This window comes from Capsicum annuum, chromosome 3, assembly GCF_002878395.1.
Source record: "Capsicum annuum cultivar UCD-10X-F1 chromosome 3, UCD10Xv1.1, whole genome shotgun sequence".
Classification (NCBI taxonomy): Eukaryota; Viridiplantae; Streptophyta; class Magnoliopsida; order Solanales; family Solanaceae; genus Capsicum; species Capsicum annuum.
Genome location: NC_061113.1, coordinates 27,014,122 through 27,029,808, shown reverse-complemented (window position 1 = coordinate 27,029,808; position 15,687 = coordinate 27,014,122). Strand labels below are relative to the sequence as shown.

The following is a 15,687-nucleotide window of genomic DNA, read 5'->3' as shown; positions in this document are numbered from 1 at the left end:
TTACTATTAGTTTTAGCTTTTTGGAAAGGTGTAATGGGGGTGTAGTAGGATTGAATGTATTCTGAATGTTTTATTAATCGACTACTTGTTACTTATATTATAAATGATTTACCTTTTTCATTCATCGACTACACATCGCTCAACTGTATATGGTTTACCTTTTAATCAGAGTTTATAATCAACGATGACAATTCATGTAAAAGCAATGATACGTTGATTATAATAAATGAAAAATGTTTATCATAAACTATAAAGGCAGTTTAGAAAACAAAATTGTTTAGTTCTACGCATCCCGAGCTGAAAGTTAGAAGTTAAAATTATCTAGTCAAATAAAAATAATCATCAGCCACAAATAAAAATTTAATAATTGTCTAAAGATTCAACATTTTCGATTTCCACCATCATTTTGTCGATTTCTTGACTAACTTCATTAAGAAATTCATCCAATTTTGGAAATTCATTCTTGTTATCCTTCTCCGCGATGCCTTCTTTTTCTGGTGCATCACTTTTTTCTTCTTCTTTATGCTGTTCTTTCTCTACTTCTTGTACATTCTTCTCTTCTGTTTTCTCTCTATCTCCTTCATTGTTTTCTTCTTCACAACCATTTTTTTCATTTTTGTCATCTTCATCCTGTACACCTTCGTCATGATCCTCCTTCTCCACACCAGCTGATCCATCAGCTTTGTTTTCTTCTTCACAAACAACTTCTTCATTTTTTTCTTCTTCTTTCTCTTCATCGCCTTCATCCAGATTTTCCTTCTCTATAACAGCTGCAACCTCAGGGATATCACCTCATCAACATTGATGGAGGCATGTTCCAAAGCTACTACCTCAAGGAGGGCTTCTTTGATGCCGCTGTCATCGCGGCCAGCCCTCACTACTGAATACCGACTTTGCACCTGCACACCTGCATTTTTAAGTATTTATCGTTTATAATAAATTAAGATATCGGTTGATGAAGAATGGTATAGATTCTATTATTATAAATAAAAGGGATTATATAAAATATGCATCTTCTATAATATATAGAGCAGATATTACCTTCAGTTTCATCTCTCTTCTTTTGCCTCTTCTTTTCTGCTCTCCTCAGTCTCTCTTCTTTTACGAAATCAGCGATGTCCTTGATCGACTCCTCCAGCCTAAACACGCGCTCTTCCATATTTTTAATCATCGGTGTCTTTCCCGATGCTCTCAGCTTACTTGTCCTCGAACCCCGAGTGACATGCTTTAAAACAACATTTTCACCCAAATCCCAGTCATCATCCTTATCCTCACCATCCTCCGATGAGGTGATGACAGTCGCACCCTCCAGACAGGCCTTCAAGCCATCGATGAATGCGTCATTCGGTTCGTCTGTAAATGCTTTGAACTTTTTCATGTAGTGCTGCTTCATTTCACGGACTGTGGGGATAAGGTACGGATGCACTCTCTACAGATAAATAGGCAAATGTGATTGATTAGCAACACAATATTGGTAAAATTATTCATCGGAAGAAATGTTTCATACCTTTGTGCTCCATCCGTTCAAATATGGATCACCTTCGATTAGTTTATCACCTTTTGAGGTGTGCCATCTGAGCAATCGGAGAATGGGCAGCGGGTCTTCAGTTGATTTACCTTTTCCCCTACCGAGCGCGGGAAAGGCTTCATATATTCAAATCTGTGATCAAGAGAAAAAACAAAAACAAAAAACTGAGAGTAAGTATATTATAGACACCATAGATGAATTACAGTATATAAGAAACTACTTCAATGGTTTATAATCAAATACCATAAATGCCCAGGGAAATTCGTAGAGCGCGTACGATGAAACTCTCTTTGTCTCAAATGTCTTCTTCTGCCTGCTGAAGTCTATTCGCTTCTTTCGATAGTCTAGAGTCAAGGAAAATGACTCCTTACCCCAAGGGTATTGCTCAAAGAAGCCCAAGTTATCCATTATCTTAATGGTATCTATGTCCACAGCTTTTGACAAGTCCCGTGCAAGCAATATCAGTGCACGAACCAAACCAAGCAGTATTTGAACTTGTCCTCCTTGTCTAGCCTCCCATCTCTAATAAGCTTCAACAATTTCTTTGCATTTATACTCCTTTTTTTCACAATTTTTTTTAAAAAAGCTTCACCCTCCTCCATCGCTTTGACATATCTTGAATCACAGGGATAACACCCACAATTTAAACCAGTGATTAGCGTAAACTACTTCAGGCCAAAACATGCAGGCCTGCCATTGATGTTGAACCACATTTCATGCAGCTTGTTGTCCGATTCGACTCGGCGCAGAAGTGTATAGTGGACAAGCTGTCCGTTGAACTTCATATGTTTTGGAAGGTCCCATAAACTATTAAAACAGGAATTCTTAAATCTAGATTTCAGACGTTGATCAACCACGACTTGTTTGAATTCATTAAATATCTTCAAATGGGACCTAACGGATATCTTAGTCGAAAATAATCCGACATCATCCAGGACTGTGGCGAGGTCGTACCTCTCAGCCGAAACAAACCTTGCACAGTGGGGCAAGATCAGTGCTTTCTCGTCTATCCTAGCCTCGAGAGGATCTATTTCCTCTGGCTCATCTCGAACCGAAGCTTCAACTGCTTTCTCGCAACAATTTCTATTCTCTAATTGATCGACTGCTCATTTTTTTCTTATCTCAGACCTATCACCTTCTGCAGCTTTGTGTTTGTTACCTCTAGCCATGTGTTATGATCTACGGACAAAAACTATCATTTTTCAGCTATAGCAGCTACTACAATACCTAATCGACCTAGCAGTCTATTAACATGATAGCAGTTGCAACACCAAAAATTTTAATTTACAGAACAAGTTTCTTAAAAAACAACCCCATCACCCATAAGAACATGCATCTAAATCACCATTCTACTGAACAAAAACAGGAAGGAACCCAGATTTTAAGCATGCAAATCGAGAAAAAATCGTAAAAAAAACTCAATGCAATCGTCGAGGAAAGTTAAAATCCCAATGAGAACAATGTACAAACAAATCAAATACTAACTTAAAAACACAAATTATAAGTAAAACCAATCCCTATTTTTTCAAAAAAAAAAATTCAATTGACAGCAGATAAATACCTAATCGACCTAGCAGTCTATTAACATGACATCAGTTGCAACACCAACTCAATGCAGCAGTTGCAAAAAAAATTCAACTTACAATACATTTTTATCACGCAAATCGATAAAAAGTGGCAAAAAAATCTCAATGCAATTGTTGAGAAAAGTTAAAATTCAACACAAACAATGCACAAACAAAGCGAATACCAACTTAAAAACACAAATTATAAGTAAAATCAAGCCCCATTTTATTTTAAAAAAAATTTAACTTTTCGAGTCTAATTATCAAATACGCAGTAAAAAAATCCCCAACATGAACATGCTTCTACAACACCCTTACATTAGAGAAAAGTTTTAACAAAAATCACATATCTTGCCATATTCCGACAAAATTAGTGAAGAAATTTCAACATGCAATCGTAAAGGATAATCGATACACACCAATTATCCGTAAAAAGTAAGTAAATACCAACTAAAAACAATCACTTTCACTGAAATCAAGCCCCATTTTAAAAAAAAAATCAATTTATTTGAACTCCAACGACTTCACTCGCCACAAATAAGTACGAAAAAAAAAAGAAAAATATCCATCAATATAGAGCACAAATTAACTGAAACAATAATATAGCTTACCTGAAGTTGTAGATTGAAGTTGAAGCTGATTTACATGAGCTTAAAATTGAAAATGGTGGATAGGGAGAAGAAATGATTTTGGTAAAGAGAGATAAGATGAGAGATTTTTTTTTTTTTTGTATCTAATGGAAAGAGTAAAATTAAATATGTATTTAATAAATATATAAGGGGTTCAAAAAGATTTTAAAAATACACAAAGGATGCCAAAATATTTTTTTCTCTTACACTTAAATCCATGTCCCACTAAATTCTATCCATTTGTTAAAATAAATTTTTAAAGTGGACCAACAACTAAATCTTCTCTGTTTTCTGCTTGGAGATTGAGGATGTTGATGCTGTTGTGGCTAAGGTCGTCTTTGCTGCAGAAGGTGTTGCTTATGATGCTTGTAGCGGTGGGTGTACGGAAAAGCAGAAGGATCCTTATGGCAATGTCTAGATGATCTGCTCCTCACCAACGAAGAAATGCGAGTAAATTACAGTCATGTTCAGTGCTGTTCTGCTTTCAATCAAATTTCGAGTTGCTATAATCGATGAAACTTTGATATTAACTCTAGCTAGAATTAATGGGGTCAACTTTTTTGGGTATCGGATTTCCATGGTTGATGATTTTGAATAGTGTAAACGTTTGGCCTGTAGTTGAATCATACACCACCTTTCTTTCTAGTAATATATGATGATTTCTGTAGCCAAAACTTTTAATTGTGAATGTTATTTTCTTAATATTATTGTTAATTATTTAATGCAATGATTTTTCACGTGGACCGGTCATGTGGCTTTTTTTCGTCCACATGGTATGTTTGGTGTCATTTCGTTATGTAGAAGGATATTTTTGACCCAAAAATTTAATGGAGCGATACTTTTGACCAAAATAATATTTTACTCAATTTTTTTTTTAGCCCTTTTTCGTATAAAGAATAAGAATTAAGTTGGTAGTTTTTTTAATATAAAGGAGAATAAATTCAAACAAAACCCCTCATTCATTTTTTGTCTGTACTTGTTGATGAGTTGATGATCATCATCATCTTCCCGAAATGGCGACAAGAAATAGAAGTAGGGTTTTCAAAAGTTACAGAGACACATTGAACGATAATCGTATACCTTTCACTTCTTCTTCTTCTTCAGTTATCGAAATGCCCACTTCTTCTTTTCTTAATTCTAATCCTTCCTATGCTCCTCTTAGTACCCAAGAAGATGTCGCTCCTTCTACATCCAGGTATATATTTATCTTCCTTTATATTTTCTACTAATTTGGTTAATTTTATTCGATTTCGAAGATACTCCGTGCAAGTCAAAATCAACAAACAAATTGAAACGAGGGAGTATTAACGGGTTGTTTGGTATAGGGTATGGAACAAATAAACAAAGTTATACCATGCATTATGATATATAGTGGAATAAATAATGCTGGAACTAATTAATACCGCATACCAAATGCAAGGATTACATGATCCTATGTTTTATCCCGGAATTATTATCACTCATCACTCATATCAAACGACCCCTAAATGTTTACAACACTGTGTACGTGTTGGTTGAAGCTAGTGATGTGGTTCAATAGGTGAAATATTTGCAAAGGAAATGATTGGCGTTCGTATGTATACTAACTTATTTTCCCACATTTGATCTAAAGTATTTTCTTTAGAGAAAACATTGGGGAAGTGATTTGGAGAAATAGGTAAACATTTTCTGCAATACCGAACATGCAAAAAGTTATCTTGAAAGAAAGTACACTATGCTTCTTTCAGTTCTTTTGAATTCTGTGTATTCTGCTTGCAACTATAATCTAGGTATTTTGTTGTTGTTGTTTTTCATTCTGTTTCTCGGAATAGTAAGTCCCCACTTGATGTTCTTCGAATTGTTATTACTATTACCTGTCGAAGGCAGTCTTCTTTTTTCTCTCAAATAAAATCCTTTCCTGTAAAGTAGTTACTACCTCTGTCACTAGTTTCTAACTACTATGTCACTAGCTTGAAGGTTGGATGTCTAATTGTCTAGGTGGTCATGATAGTATCCTGAACCTGAATCGGTGGTTCACTTTTGCCTCACTTTTTCTCAGTAATGGGTGTATCTAATCCCATTTGTTCCCCTAGATTTCATATCTCAGTGTCAGTGTCACTAGAGTGCTTGTTCCCCCAAAAAGAGATTCATCCCCCTTCTCTTCCTGACGATGGTAATTCTTTCTAGCAGCTCCATTTGCCCATCTGAGAATGACACTTGCAAAACAGAATGCTGTTCGCCCTTACTTTGACATTCTGAGAAGGATACAATGCCACAAATGGTGTTTAGCAACCTTAAGCAAATGTTTTCCTGTTATGCTGTTCAGCTAGATTAAAAAAAAGCAGTCCGGTGCACAAAGCAGCCATGTTAGCATTGTCCGGGAAGGGCCGTACATCAAGAGGTGTGATGTAGACAACCTACAAACAAGCACTAGTGGCTGCTTCCACGGCTCGAACCCGTAATATATACTTTACCATTGCTCCAAGGCTTCCCCTTCACTGTTTAGCTAGATTACAAATACAAAGAAATCTGAAGCTCTCAGTGCCAAAGATCTCCCAAGGATCTCGGGGAAGTTGTGAAAAGATGAATTTTCTCTTATTTATTTGTTGCCATATGCAATAAGTGTGGCTACTCATCATTCTACAAAAACTTCTTTTTCCAACTTGCTGAACATATTGCGGTTGCAATTGCTATGACCTGGGCTCAAAATGCTAGCCTTGACAACTCATTTTCTCCTCCTCCGTCCAAAATTTGGCTTCTCTACTTTTATTTTTTTGAATGTGACCAAAACTTATTAGCTGAGATATGCTTACGGACTACGGCCGTCAGACTTGCCTTGCATGGAAAAGCTGGACGTATAAGCAGTAGACATATCCAAGTAATTTAAATTACAATTGAAAAACGGGCATGAGATAAATGATATTGTTTCATTAGAACTGGGAGAACCAAAAAATCTTTCATCTTCTTTCTCTATGAGGTAATCCATGTAAAAGCTGATAAATTGGAAAACATGAAATATATGAAATTGGAAGAAGGTTGATCCTTTACTCTCTTTGTTGCTTTTCTGGAGGATTAGAAATGGTTTTGCACAACAAATGGATGGCAAGTCTCAACATTTCTCTCACAATATCCGGAGACCTATGTAGTGGAGTAGTGTTTATTTTGTTAACAAAGTGTCAGCAAATGCAATTAGACTTGTTCTCGTAGGACTTATTTTGCTATCTTATTAATAGATAAAGGACCACTTGCCTGATCATCATAAGAAGCGAGTAAAATTAAAATGTGCTCTATGTGCTCTTTTTCTTCAATTTTGTTTATATTAATTCAGGCTGTGAGGAGGAAAAATCTCTTGATGTTAAATATCTTTCTTCCTTCCTTAGGGATGCATTTACAGTGGGTTTACCTCCAGCCTGGGTTGATGTTTCTGAAGAAGTTGCAGCTAGCATACATCAGGCTCAAGTCAAATTGGCAGAATTAAAGAAGTGCCATGCTAAAGCTCTGACTCCATCTTTTGGTGATGGAAGAGAAGATCAACATGTGATAGAGGTTCTGACCATGGAGATTACAGATATATTAAGGAAGTCAGAGAAGAGATTACAGAAGCTTTCAGCAAGAGGATCTTCTGAGGATTCAAATGTTAGAAAAAATGTGCAGGTAGAAATCTGATGATTTTCTTATGCGAGAAGTTCATTATCTTAATGCAATTTCCAATTTATTTGACTCAACTCGTGGTGATTTGTTGCATCCTCTTAACTAAGTTTTATTGGCTATTTCTTTTTCCTTCTAAACAAATAGAGTTACTTCTTTCTTAGTTATTACGGTTTTGAGGACATTGATACTTTTGTGATTTACGAATATTTTATTGATTCCACCAAGGAATTGGAGCATCAGTACTGCTTTCACTGAACTCTGCTGTCATAAAATTCTTTTAGCTGCATTTTAGCTGTTGTATTTGAATATTCATGTAGTGATATTTCTTTTTCCAGCGTTCTCTGGCGACAGACCTTCAAAACCTTTCTGTTGAGCTTCGGAGGATGCAATCACTGTATCTTAAACAGTTGCGGCAGCAATCAGAGGTTTGTTTAAATATTTTAGCAGCCTGTTTTGCTGTTTAAGTAAATGGAGCTAATGCTAGTGGTAACCAATAAGAGAGTATAGTGCAGTAAGAAAGTGGTCGAATCTCTAATATTGTGGGCGGATTCTGCAGTTAATGCCTAATCAGACCCTCTCAATTATTTTTTATACTATATTTACATAGAAAGTGGATCCTTAGACCTGTGCTTATATATATTGTATTCTATTTCCTGGTGCAGGGACATGATGGACTTGATTTGGAGATGAATGAAAAGAAGTCTAGCTTTCTGGATGATGATTTCAATGACGTGGTAGACTTTCTAACTTTATGGTTTCTGCTGGTTTCCTGCTTCTATTTGCACAATACTGATCCCCTATTCTTTTGATTGTTTCTGGATTCTTTTTGTTTCGTTTTTGAGTTTTAAGCTTTTACAAGATCACTAAAAAGCAAATTAGTTAGTGTAGTTTTAAGACCTTACAGGTTTTACTAGGAACACAGAGGATGATCCACTGCATGAAAACACCTTAACCCATTGGCTCATCATGGACTTTGATTGGGATTTTACCAGAATTGGGGATTATATTTGAAGAGGTCTTATTCACATTACCATGTTAGACTATATTACAGACACTAATTTCATGTGGTCGATTCATCTTTCAGGGGTTCACTGATCTGCAGATGGCCACTGGTCATAGGGATGAGCAGTTCACAGCAGAGAGAGAAAGAGAGATTAGACAGGTCACTAAAGGACTTTTCTTCACTTTTATATGTTAATCGTGCATAGAATAACAAGCGTTTTCTTTTCATTTTACTGACATAAAGTCTTTGTAGGTCCTCAAATCAGTTAATGAGCTTGCCCAAATCTTGAAGGATCTGTCAGTCCTAGTGATTGATCAGGTTTGAGAATACTCCTTACTTGTTTGCCCTAGTTATTTGCAGTAATTTGTGACTCGTGAAGTTGAATTCTGTTGCAGGGGACAATAGTTGATCGGATAGACCACAATGTTCAAAGTGTGTCGGCATCAGTAGAGGAAGGCTTCAAACAACTACAGAAGGTCTCTCTTGCTCTCTCTCTTGCTTTCTCTCTTGTTATGTCTGTCTCTCATGTGAGTACACATCATACAGCTTAGTAAATATACCTGCGTATACATTATACACTATTACAAGCAGAGTTGGAATATAGGCAGTCCTCATATCATTTCATGTAGTGATCTAGCAACATGGGAATTTATGTGTTACCTTCTGTTTTCTATTTTATTATTCTTGGTTTGTGTTAAATTGATTTTGTTGATGCCTTGAACCATTCTGCCTTATTACTTGGCTAACTGTATACCCCTTTTTGAATTGCAGGCAGAGAGGTCTCAGAGGAAGGGGGGAATGGTGAAATGCGCGACTGTTCTTGTAATCATGTGCTTCGTTATGCTAGTCCTGTTGGTCCTTAAGCAGATTCTCTTATAAACCTCTCTTATACTTTTCCCCCCTTTTCATGGTTATTACTAGGTTTTTAGTTTTTTCAATGCCAAAATTGTAGTTTGCTACACCTATTGGGGAGTTTTCTGGAGGAAGCCCGTTAGCTAGCTACACAGGTAACATGTTGGAGCGGTTAGGTGTACATACATATTTGATTACAACTGAATTTATGTGTGGGTTTGCATCTTGTACCTGTAAAGATGCTGGTTGCTACTTACAAATGATAAAAGGTGTCGTGGCATTCTGCAATGAGAAAATTACATGCTTTTATAAGAGCAGTGAGAAAGTTACATATTCATGTGATTAATTCCGGCAACACAAGGAAAATGCAAGTTTTCGCAAAAACAAAAAATCATACTTGAATCTTGTGTGTGTTCCATTGGAAGTATGATTGCCACGTTACCATTTCAGGAATGATAATGCTACAGCTCACAAGGTATATTGTCTAATTCCTTTTTATACTCTAGGTCAGATAGCTGAAATTTGTACTGTAATTGGTGGGTGACACTAGGATAACAGAATGAAAGAATATACTTAAGAGAAGCAAAATTACAAAAGACCACGGGAAAATCATATTTCTAGCCAAAGCGATAGTTGCAGAACCATGAGGACTAGCATGGTAAGAAGAATGCTAAAAGCACTGGAGGCTAGAGGGACTCTGCGAGTACTACCAGAAGGAAGTATTACAGGAAGGGAACACTCTTCTCCATTGAAGTAAACTTTGCTTGGAAAACCATCACCTGCTCCTACATTGATTCCAGGTGTGGTCTTCTTTGTGAAAGATAAGACTGATTGCTGGGTACCAGGAACTGGAGGATCTTTCCTTGGATTGTCTCCTCTCCTCTCTGCAACCAGGTAATTTAAGCCTGAAAACCCCTGTATAAATATTGTGTTGTTAGCATCAGGTATGATGGTTCCGTTGAAAGAATACCCTTTTTCAAAACCTTGTATGGCTTTATCCAACTGTATGGCACCAAACCAGTCAACAATGTCAGTGTCATCCCAATTAAACAGAGTTATTCTTGCTGTCCATCCGCCTGTGAAATCGCTAAGCAAATGCCAGTTAATGCTGACTCCACAGTTGTCTCCGCAAGGCAAGGGATTTGGCAAATCTCGCCTTCTGTTAAAGTCCTTTGCCATTTCAGTTCGGTTGTCGAAGGGCACCAGAAGTGCCTTTGATGGTAAAAGCAGTGCTGGCTCGGTGGCACTGCACATATTACCGGGGCTCGCGTTGCAGCCACAGGCACAGGTGTTACAAGGAACAACAGAATCATTGAAGAAGGCAGAGAATGAGACACAACACTTTGGCTTCTTTAAGGTTGAACTGCTAATGTTGCAGATTACTTGCCAGCTAGCAACAGCAGCTGTATCTGAAGATAGCCCTGCAGGATTAGGGAAGAGGCTAGGGGATACTCGTACTGGCGGCCCACATACATAACCAGGACTGTTAGTTCCATTTATTTTCCAGTTCTGTGGAGGGTGGATAGCACTTATGTTAAGGTCTGGCGACATCTTGTAGACTTGCAGTTCAAAAGCTGACTTGGACTTGCTTGCATCCATGAAAGGTGGCAGAATGGTTCCATTTCGACAACAGAAAGGAACCATTCCTAAGGTTGTATCATTTGTCTTTTCCAAAGGAAGGTCGATGATTGTGGGTCTTTTTTCACAGTTCAAGGCCTTCGAAAAATCCATGCCCTTGTAATATTCACCCTGCTTACCAAAGATACAGTCCCCTGTATCAACAACCGTAGGATAAGCACCCTTCATGCTATAGATGAACTCGTCCCTCATCCATTCCCAGCTTAATTGCCAGTTAGCAAGACGACTAGTGTGGTTGTTATTTGAGATTGTGACTTGTGCCCAGTAATTGGATTCGGATGAGCTAGTGACATCAAACATTATTGTAAGATCACCCTCTTGCCGAGGTTGGATTTCCTCATAGGTCGTGGTGTTGGATTTGGCGCTTGAATCTTTGAGACAACAAACTTGGGTCAGATCTCCTGCATGGTCCATTAAAATATCAGACATCTAAGTTTGCTTTGAGCTACCATGATAATAGGATATCACCAGTTCAGTAGTAGGTGCTGATGTACCATACACCACTAGCCTTCATGTCTATATAGTCGAAACATTTTTAGGTGATATATATATTATTTTACATTATCAAGTAACCCAAAGAGATCTATTTTACAAGTTCATTAATACAGGTCGGATTTATGACATATACAATACTTGAATTGTCAATGTAGATGCTACGTAGTTGGTTCTCGAGTATAATAAGAGAACATTTGTTGTTGCTACTATGGGGTCCCTAAGCACAAGGAGGGTCTGTGGACCTCTATTAAGTCTCATTAAAATATGAGTTTGTGAAAGATTGTCTACTAGTAAAGATGACGGTGTATATAACTCAAACTCTATATATTATAGTAGGTTCGGTCTTATCATCACTAAGGAATAGTTAGTAAAAAGAGCCGCGGCTGCATGAAGATTTAACATTGATGACTTTAACCTTTGTCCCACAAAGGTAGGGGTACGGGTTGTTTACATCTTATAACCAGAATCAGTTTAAAAAATCCGAACTTTACTGCAGTTGTTAAGGAAATGAAAGTTTAGAAACTTTGCCTACCTTGAGATGTAGAAGGAGGACACAAGAAGCCATCATTAGCCAGACTGATCGAAGAAGGCAAAGGGACAGCAGGAGATGCAACACCATACTGTGTACCAACCAACTCAATTCGAGCCTGCATTTGATTGACGTCTCCAGCAGTCTGAATCGCGGACTTAAGGTCAGTGTTGGGAAAGCCAGCAAAGACAGTTCCATTTCCAGCATCACCTGGCAGAATGGTTCCATCAGCAAGCACAGCATGTGAAGCAGAGACCAACAATTCCCTGTGCTGGAAGCCAACAAAGACCCTCCAAGACTTGAGCTCATCAGGACTGTTGTTGAGGATTGTGAGGTTGGACCTGAAATTGTAGGCTTGGTTGTTGGGGTCATATGCTGAGACGTTTGGGGGAAGAGGAAAGCCAGAATCGTAAATGTAAGTTATGAATATGCCATTGCAGTCTCTAGCATTGTTGGAGGAGGTTTGAGAAATCGAAACAGGAAGAGAAATTAAGAGGATCAGGGGGGGAAAGATTAACAAAGTGGCCATTGTATTATAGTTTCTTTGGTTTAGGGAAACAGAACCTACCACCTTTTTATCTTTCAAGGTTGAGCTTGTTCTATCGAAGCTAATGCTATGCTGCCTTTCCCTTGTTCAAGAGAAAGTGCAATATTAGAGTTGTGGAATGAGGAACAAAGATGACCGCGGTTTAAAAAGGACAGTCCGATGCATTAAAATTTCTGCTATGCGCGGAGTCTAGAGAAGGGCTGGAATGGCCATGGCTTAAGATAAAATTAAAAAAAAGAGACATTTGAATTTGTCTTAACAAAGACTGTTTCTTGTTTGTCTCAAAAATATAGAGTAATAATTTAGTTACACGGGAATGGCTTGCCGGCTTTGAGTGCTTCTAATATACTACATTACTAGTATATACTAGTATAAGTTAATCGAAGCAAGCAACAACATCTGCATGACTTAGTTCTAGTTTCTTGTTTAGTTATGTTTATTAGTCTTAATTATTAGTCAATGAGTTTGACAGGTTCAGAGCAGCCAAATGGAAGCAAATCTAATACTCCTTCCATTTTTTAATTTAGGTGAACCTATTTGGTTGGACATAGAGTTTAAAAATAAAGGACTATTTTGGAACTTGTGAGTTTTAACATGTCATAACATTTGTCTAGTTGTAAGAATTTTGAAATTGAAAACCTCTCTATTCCATAAAGATATAAGGGTAAGGGTTGTGTATACTCCATTCTTCTCATATTCCATTTGTGAAACTATGCTGAGTATTTATTAACAGAAATACAAGACAAGGCAGCATACAAGGCATGAATTCTGTGCATATCAGAAGCTTTAACACATCGAGCTGTCTTTTTTTCTTTAGTCGGTCATAACATGAATAACATTTGTGTGACTACAAAAACTTTTCGTTAAAAGTAAAATGAGAAGTTTAAATTAAATTATATTCAAATTTTAAAGTGGTCTTTCTTCTGAACATACAAAACAGAAAATAGGTTTACATAATTGAAACAAAGGGAGTAAGTTCTTTTATAATGTTATACCATTTTTTTACACGGATGATGTTTAGGTCAGTTATGTGCACCACGACTATCTAAATATTATCCGCTACCTTCCACATGTACAAGTTTAGATAACTCTTCAAATTTATTATTTTCTCGTTTAAAAAAGAATGATCTAATTTTTTTTTTAGTTCATTTTAAAAAGAATGATTTTTTTTTCTTTTTAGAAACTTTTTAATTATAACTTTTCACGTGACATGTTTAAAACCACAAGATTGAAGGACATTTTTGGTATATTTGACATATCTTTAATTTAACACCACACGATTCAAAAATCGTTTTTATTTTCTTAAACTCCGTGTCAAGTCAAGCTAGGTCATCCTTTTTTTTAACGGAAGGAGTAGGCTTTTTGAAATATTGATTGTCAAAAATCTATTTTTTATTTCAAAAATAATAAATTCTTTAAGTTCCTCAGCATCTATATTCATTACAATTACAAAAAGTGTACTAAGCGTCTTTCAGTTTAAATTTCTATCACATTAGGTTTTCCCTTCCAAAATACAACTTTTATGAGAATGCTTGGTGGCAAGGGGAGTACTGTGGCTTCGCTTTACATGACATATGATTGTTACCTTATTCTTTGGCCTAGTTAAAGCTCAATGATCAAGAAGTTAATTACAATTTTAATAGTGTATTCATGAAAGAAATACTGGTCAGTTGCTCATTCGTTACATTATCTTAACCCCTTTTGAGCTAAATGTTGAATAGGTTGGGTTGGGATTGATTTTGCCATCCCTAGCTCTACACGACGGAGCTACATAGACCGAAAGATGGTGAGTTGAGCACCCTTCATCGGAAGACTATACTCTGTATAGATAAAAATATACTGTACAAATAGGTCAAAAACTACTTTTTATACATACAAATTAAATCTTGAACACCTTTGACGAAATTTCTGATTTTACCAATAACCTCTACATATAGTTTGTAAACACATCTTAGCAAGGGGTAACTCAAAACCTTCAGATTCCAATAAAATTCTCTATTTGAGAAAAAGATCATCATATTGACCGAGATCAAAGTGGACTAATGGGTAAGAAGGGAAGCAAATGCATAAATAACTGCATTTAGGATTTCTATTTAATGAACAATCGAAGTTTATAAAGTTTAGTCATTTTAAAATCAATTTATTTCCTTGTTTGCCGGAGTACAAGAATTTAGGGTCGTTTGTTAGCTGATTAGGAGGAATATTATTCATGCATTACATCTTGCATAAGTAATACTATGTATGGTAGCTGGTAAGATTATGTATAAATTTAATACGGTATTTGATTTGCAATTCAAAAAGGTGCAGAGCCAGGATGACGGGAAGGAATTCATCCGAACCCCATTCAATGGGAGTATACGCTATATATGTAAAGTCAGATTTGATATTGTATACAGTGCATATTGAACCTTCTTGATTCAATTTGAGAATCTATATCGAATCCCTTGGTAAAAATCCTAAAAGCCCACATAACTAATGCATTTATATATTACAAGTGAATCCATATAAAATTTTAGTAGGATAGAAAGTAATATATGAATAACTAAGACTTGCATAAAATAATGAATAGATTTTCTCATGATTAATTCAGTATTACTAATACCTGCATAACTCTAATCAGCTACGAAACAACCCCTTAAAGTTTTATCGATTTTAATATTGATTAAATTAAGGAGTGAGTTTGTAAAGTGAAACGTGTATTTAGAATTGGAGATGAGTTTGTGATGTATCTCTTTCTCAAAATTAGGAACAAATTAGTGTCAAAATATATACTTGTAGTTTTGTAATTGAACAAAACTCAGAGGAGAATATATTTAAACTACTTCGAATAATGCAAAAGGTATATGTAGCGCTTTTCTGAATATATATTATTCCTAATTTCCTATATCGTGGTATAAAGATTTTGAAGTGCCGTTTCAATTTTTTTTTTTTATTTCTTTTTTAAAAAAGGTTTGGGAAGAAAGAAGATGTTCGTTAGCCTAGTTAGTGACAACTCATTAATAATAATAGTTTATCAAGTTTTTCCAACTTGATATACCACGTCCCAAGGTATATAAAAAAATTAATAAAAAATCATATGCTAATAATTACCTACCCTTGTTTGTTACATTAGAAATGTTAGTAATTTATTCACGTAGCTACTCGTTACAATCTTGGACTATCAGTAAAGTAATAGGCCATGTGATGATTCATTTATTTTCTTATTCTGTTTTTTATATTTTCTTAATTTTTGGTGTGGAGGATATGTTTTGTGCACAAGTTATTTATTTTT

At 36.1% G+C, this 15,687-nt stretch overlaps 3 protein-coding genes across 6 annotated transcripts; 1 reads left to right on the top strand and 2 right to left on the bottom strand.

Moving 5' to 3' along the window:
- Nucleotides 1–294: 294 nt before the first annotated feature.
- On the bottom strand, nucleotides 295–3,892 carry LOC107866424. 2 transcript variants are annotated; one of them, XM_016712494.2, is made up of 4 exons: nucleotides 3,705–3,892; nucleotides 1,508–1,660; nucleotides 1,042–1,429; nucleotides 295–907 (listed from the first exon to the last, which is right to left on the bottom strand). In XM_016712494.2, the coding sequence occupies exons 3-4, from the start codon at nucleotides 1,391–1,393 to the stop codon at nucleotides 762–764; spliced, it is 498 nt and encodes a 165-aa protein (XP_016567980.2). In that variant the 5' UTR covers nucleotides 1,394–1,429; nucleotides 1,508–1,660; nucleotides 3,705–3,892; the 3' UTR covers nucleotides 295–761. The 2 variants fall into 2 exon arrangements, with proteins under 2 accessions (XP_016567980.2, XP_047265179.1); XM_047409223.1 differs by lacking the exon at nucleotides 3,705–3,892 and adding an exon at nucleotides 1,772–3,686.
- A 40-nt stretch (nucleotides 3,893–3,932) lies between these two features.
- LOC107864073 (syntaxin-43) lies at nucleotides 3,933–9,521 on the top strand. 3 transcript variants are annotated; one of them, XM_016710334.2, is made up of 8 exons: nucleotides 3,933–4,172; nucleotides 7,082–7,355; nucleotides 7,688–7,777; nucleotides 8,015–8,086; nucleotides 8,437–8,514; nucleotides 8,608–8,673; nucleotides 8,751–8,831; nucleotides 9,127–9,521. In XM_016710334.2, the coding sequence occupies exons 1-8, from the start codon at nucleotides 4,141–4,143 to the stop codon at nucleotides 9,232–9,234; spliced, it is 801 nt and encodes a 266-aa protein (XP_016565820.1). In that variant the 5' UTR covers nucleotides 3,933–4,140; the 3' UTR covers nucleotides 9,235–9,521. The 3 variants fall into 3 exon arrangements, with proteins under 3 accessions (XP_016565820.1, XP_047265178.1, XP_016565819.1); XM_047409222.1 differs by having other exon boundaries at nucleotides 3,969–4,168; XM_016710333.2 differs by lacking the exon at nucleotides 3,933–4,172 and adding an exon at nucleotides 4,466–4,917.
- Nucleotides 9,522–9,759: 238 nt separating this feature from the next.
- LOC107864072 (COBRA-like protein 7) lies at nucleotides 9,760–12,887 on the bottom strand. The gene is made up of 2 exons (XM_016710332.2): nucleotides 11,873–12,887; nucleotides 9,760–11,246 (listed from the first exon to the last, which is right to left on the bottom strand). Exons 1-2 carry the CDS (start codon nucleotides 12,396–12,398, stop codon nucleotides 9,817–9,819), a joined length of 1,956 nt encoding a protein of 651 aa, XP_016565818.1. The 5' UTR covers nucleotides 12,399–12,887; the 3' UTR covers nucleotides 9,760–9,816.
- Nucleotides 12,888–15,687: the final 2,800 nt, after the last annotated feature.

What these genes read in the sequence shown, in the direction of transcription:
- LOC107864072 (XM_016710332.2), bottom strand. Translation starts at nt 12,398, where the DNA reads ATGGCCACTTTGTTAATCTTTCCCCCCCTGATCCTCTTAATTTCTCTT. An exon ending in TCCTCCTTCTACATCTCAAG is followed by an intron (nt 11,247 to 11,872) that starts GTAGGCAAAGTT and finishes TGGACCATGCAG; the next exon opens with GAGATCTGACCCAAGTTTGT.
- LOC107866424 (XM_016712494.2), bottom strand. Translation starts at nt 1,393, where the DNA reads ATGAAGCAGCACTACATGAAAAAGTTCAAAGCATTTACAGACGAACCG. An exon ending in GAAGAGAGATGAAACTGAAG is followed by an intron (nt 908 to 1,041) that starts GTAATATCTGCT and finishes TTAAAAATGCAG; the next exon opens with GTGTGCAGGTGCAAAGTCGG.
- LOC107864073 (XM_016710333.2), top strand. Translation starts at nt 4,736, where the DNA reads ATGGCGACAAGAAATAGAAGTAGGGTTTTCAAAAGTTACAGAGACACA. An exon ending in ATGTTAGAAAAAATGTGCAG is followed by an intron (nt 7,356 to 7,687) that starts GTAGAAATCTGA and finishes TTCTTTTTCCAG; the next exon opens with CGTTCTCTGGCGACAGACCT. An exon ending in ATGATGATTTCAATGACGTG is followed by an intron (nt 8,087 to 8,436) that starts GTAGACTTTCTA and finishes TTCATCTTTCAG; the next exon opens with GGGTTCACTGATCTGCAGAT.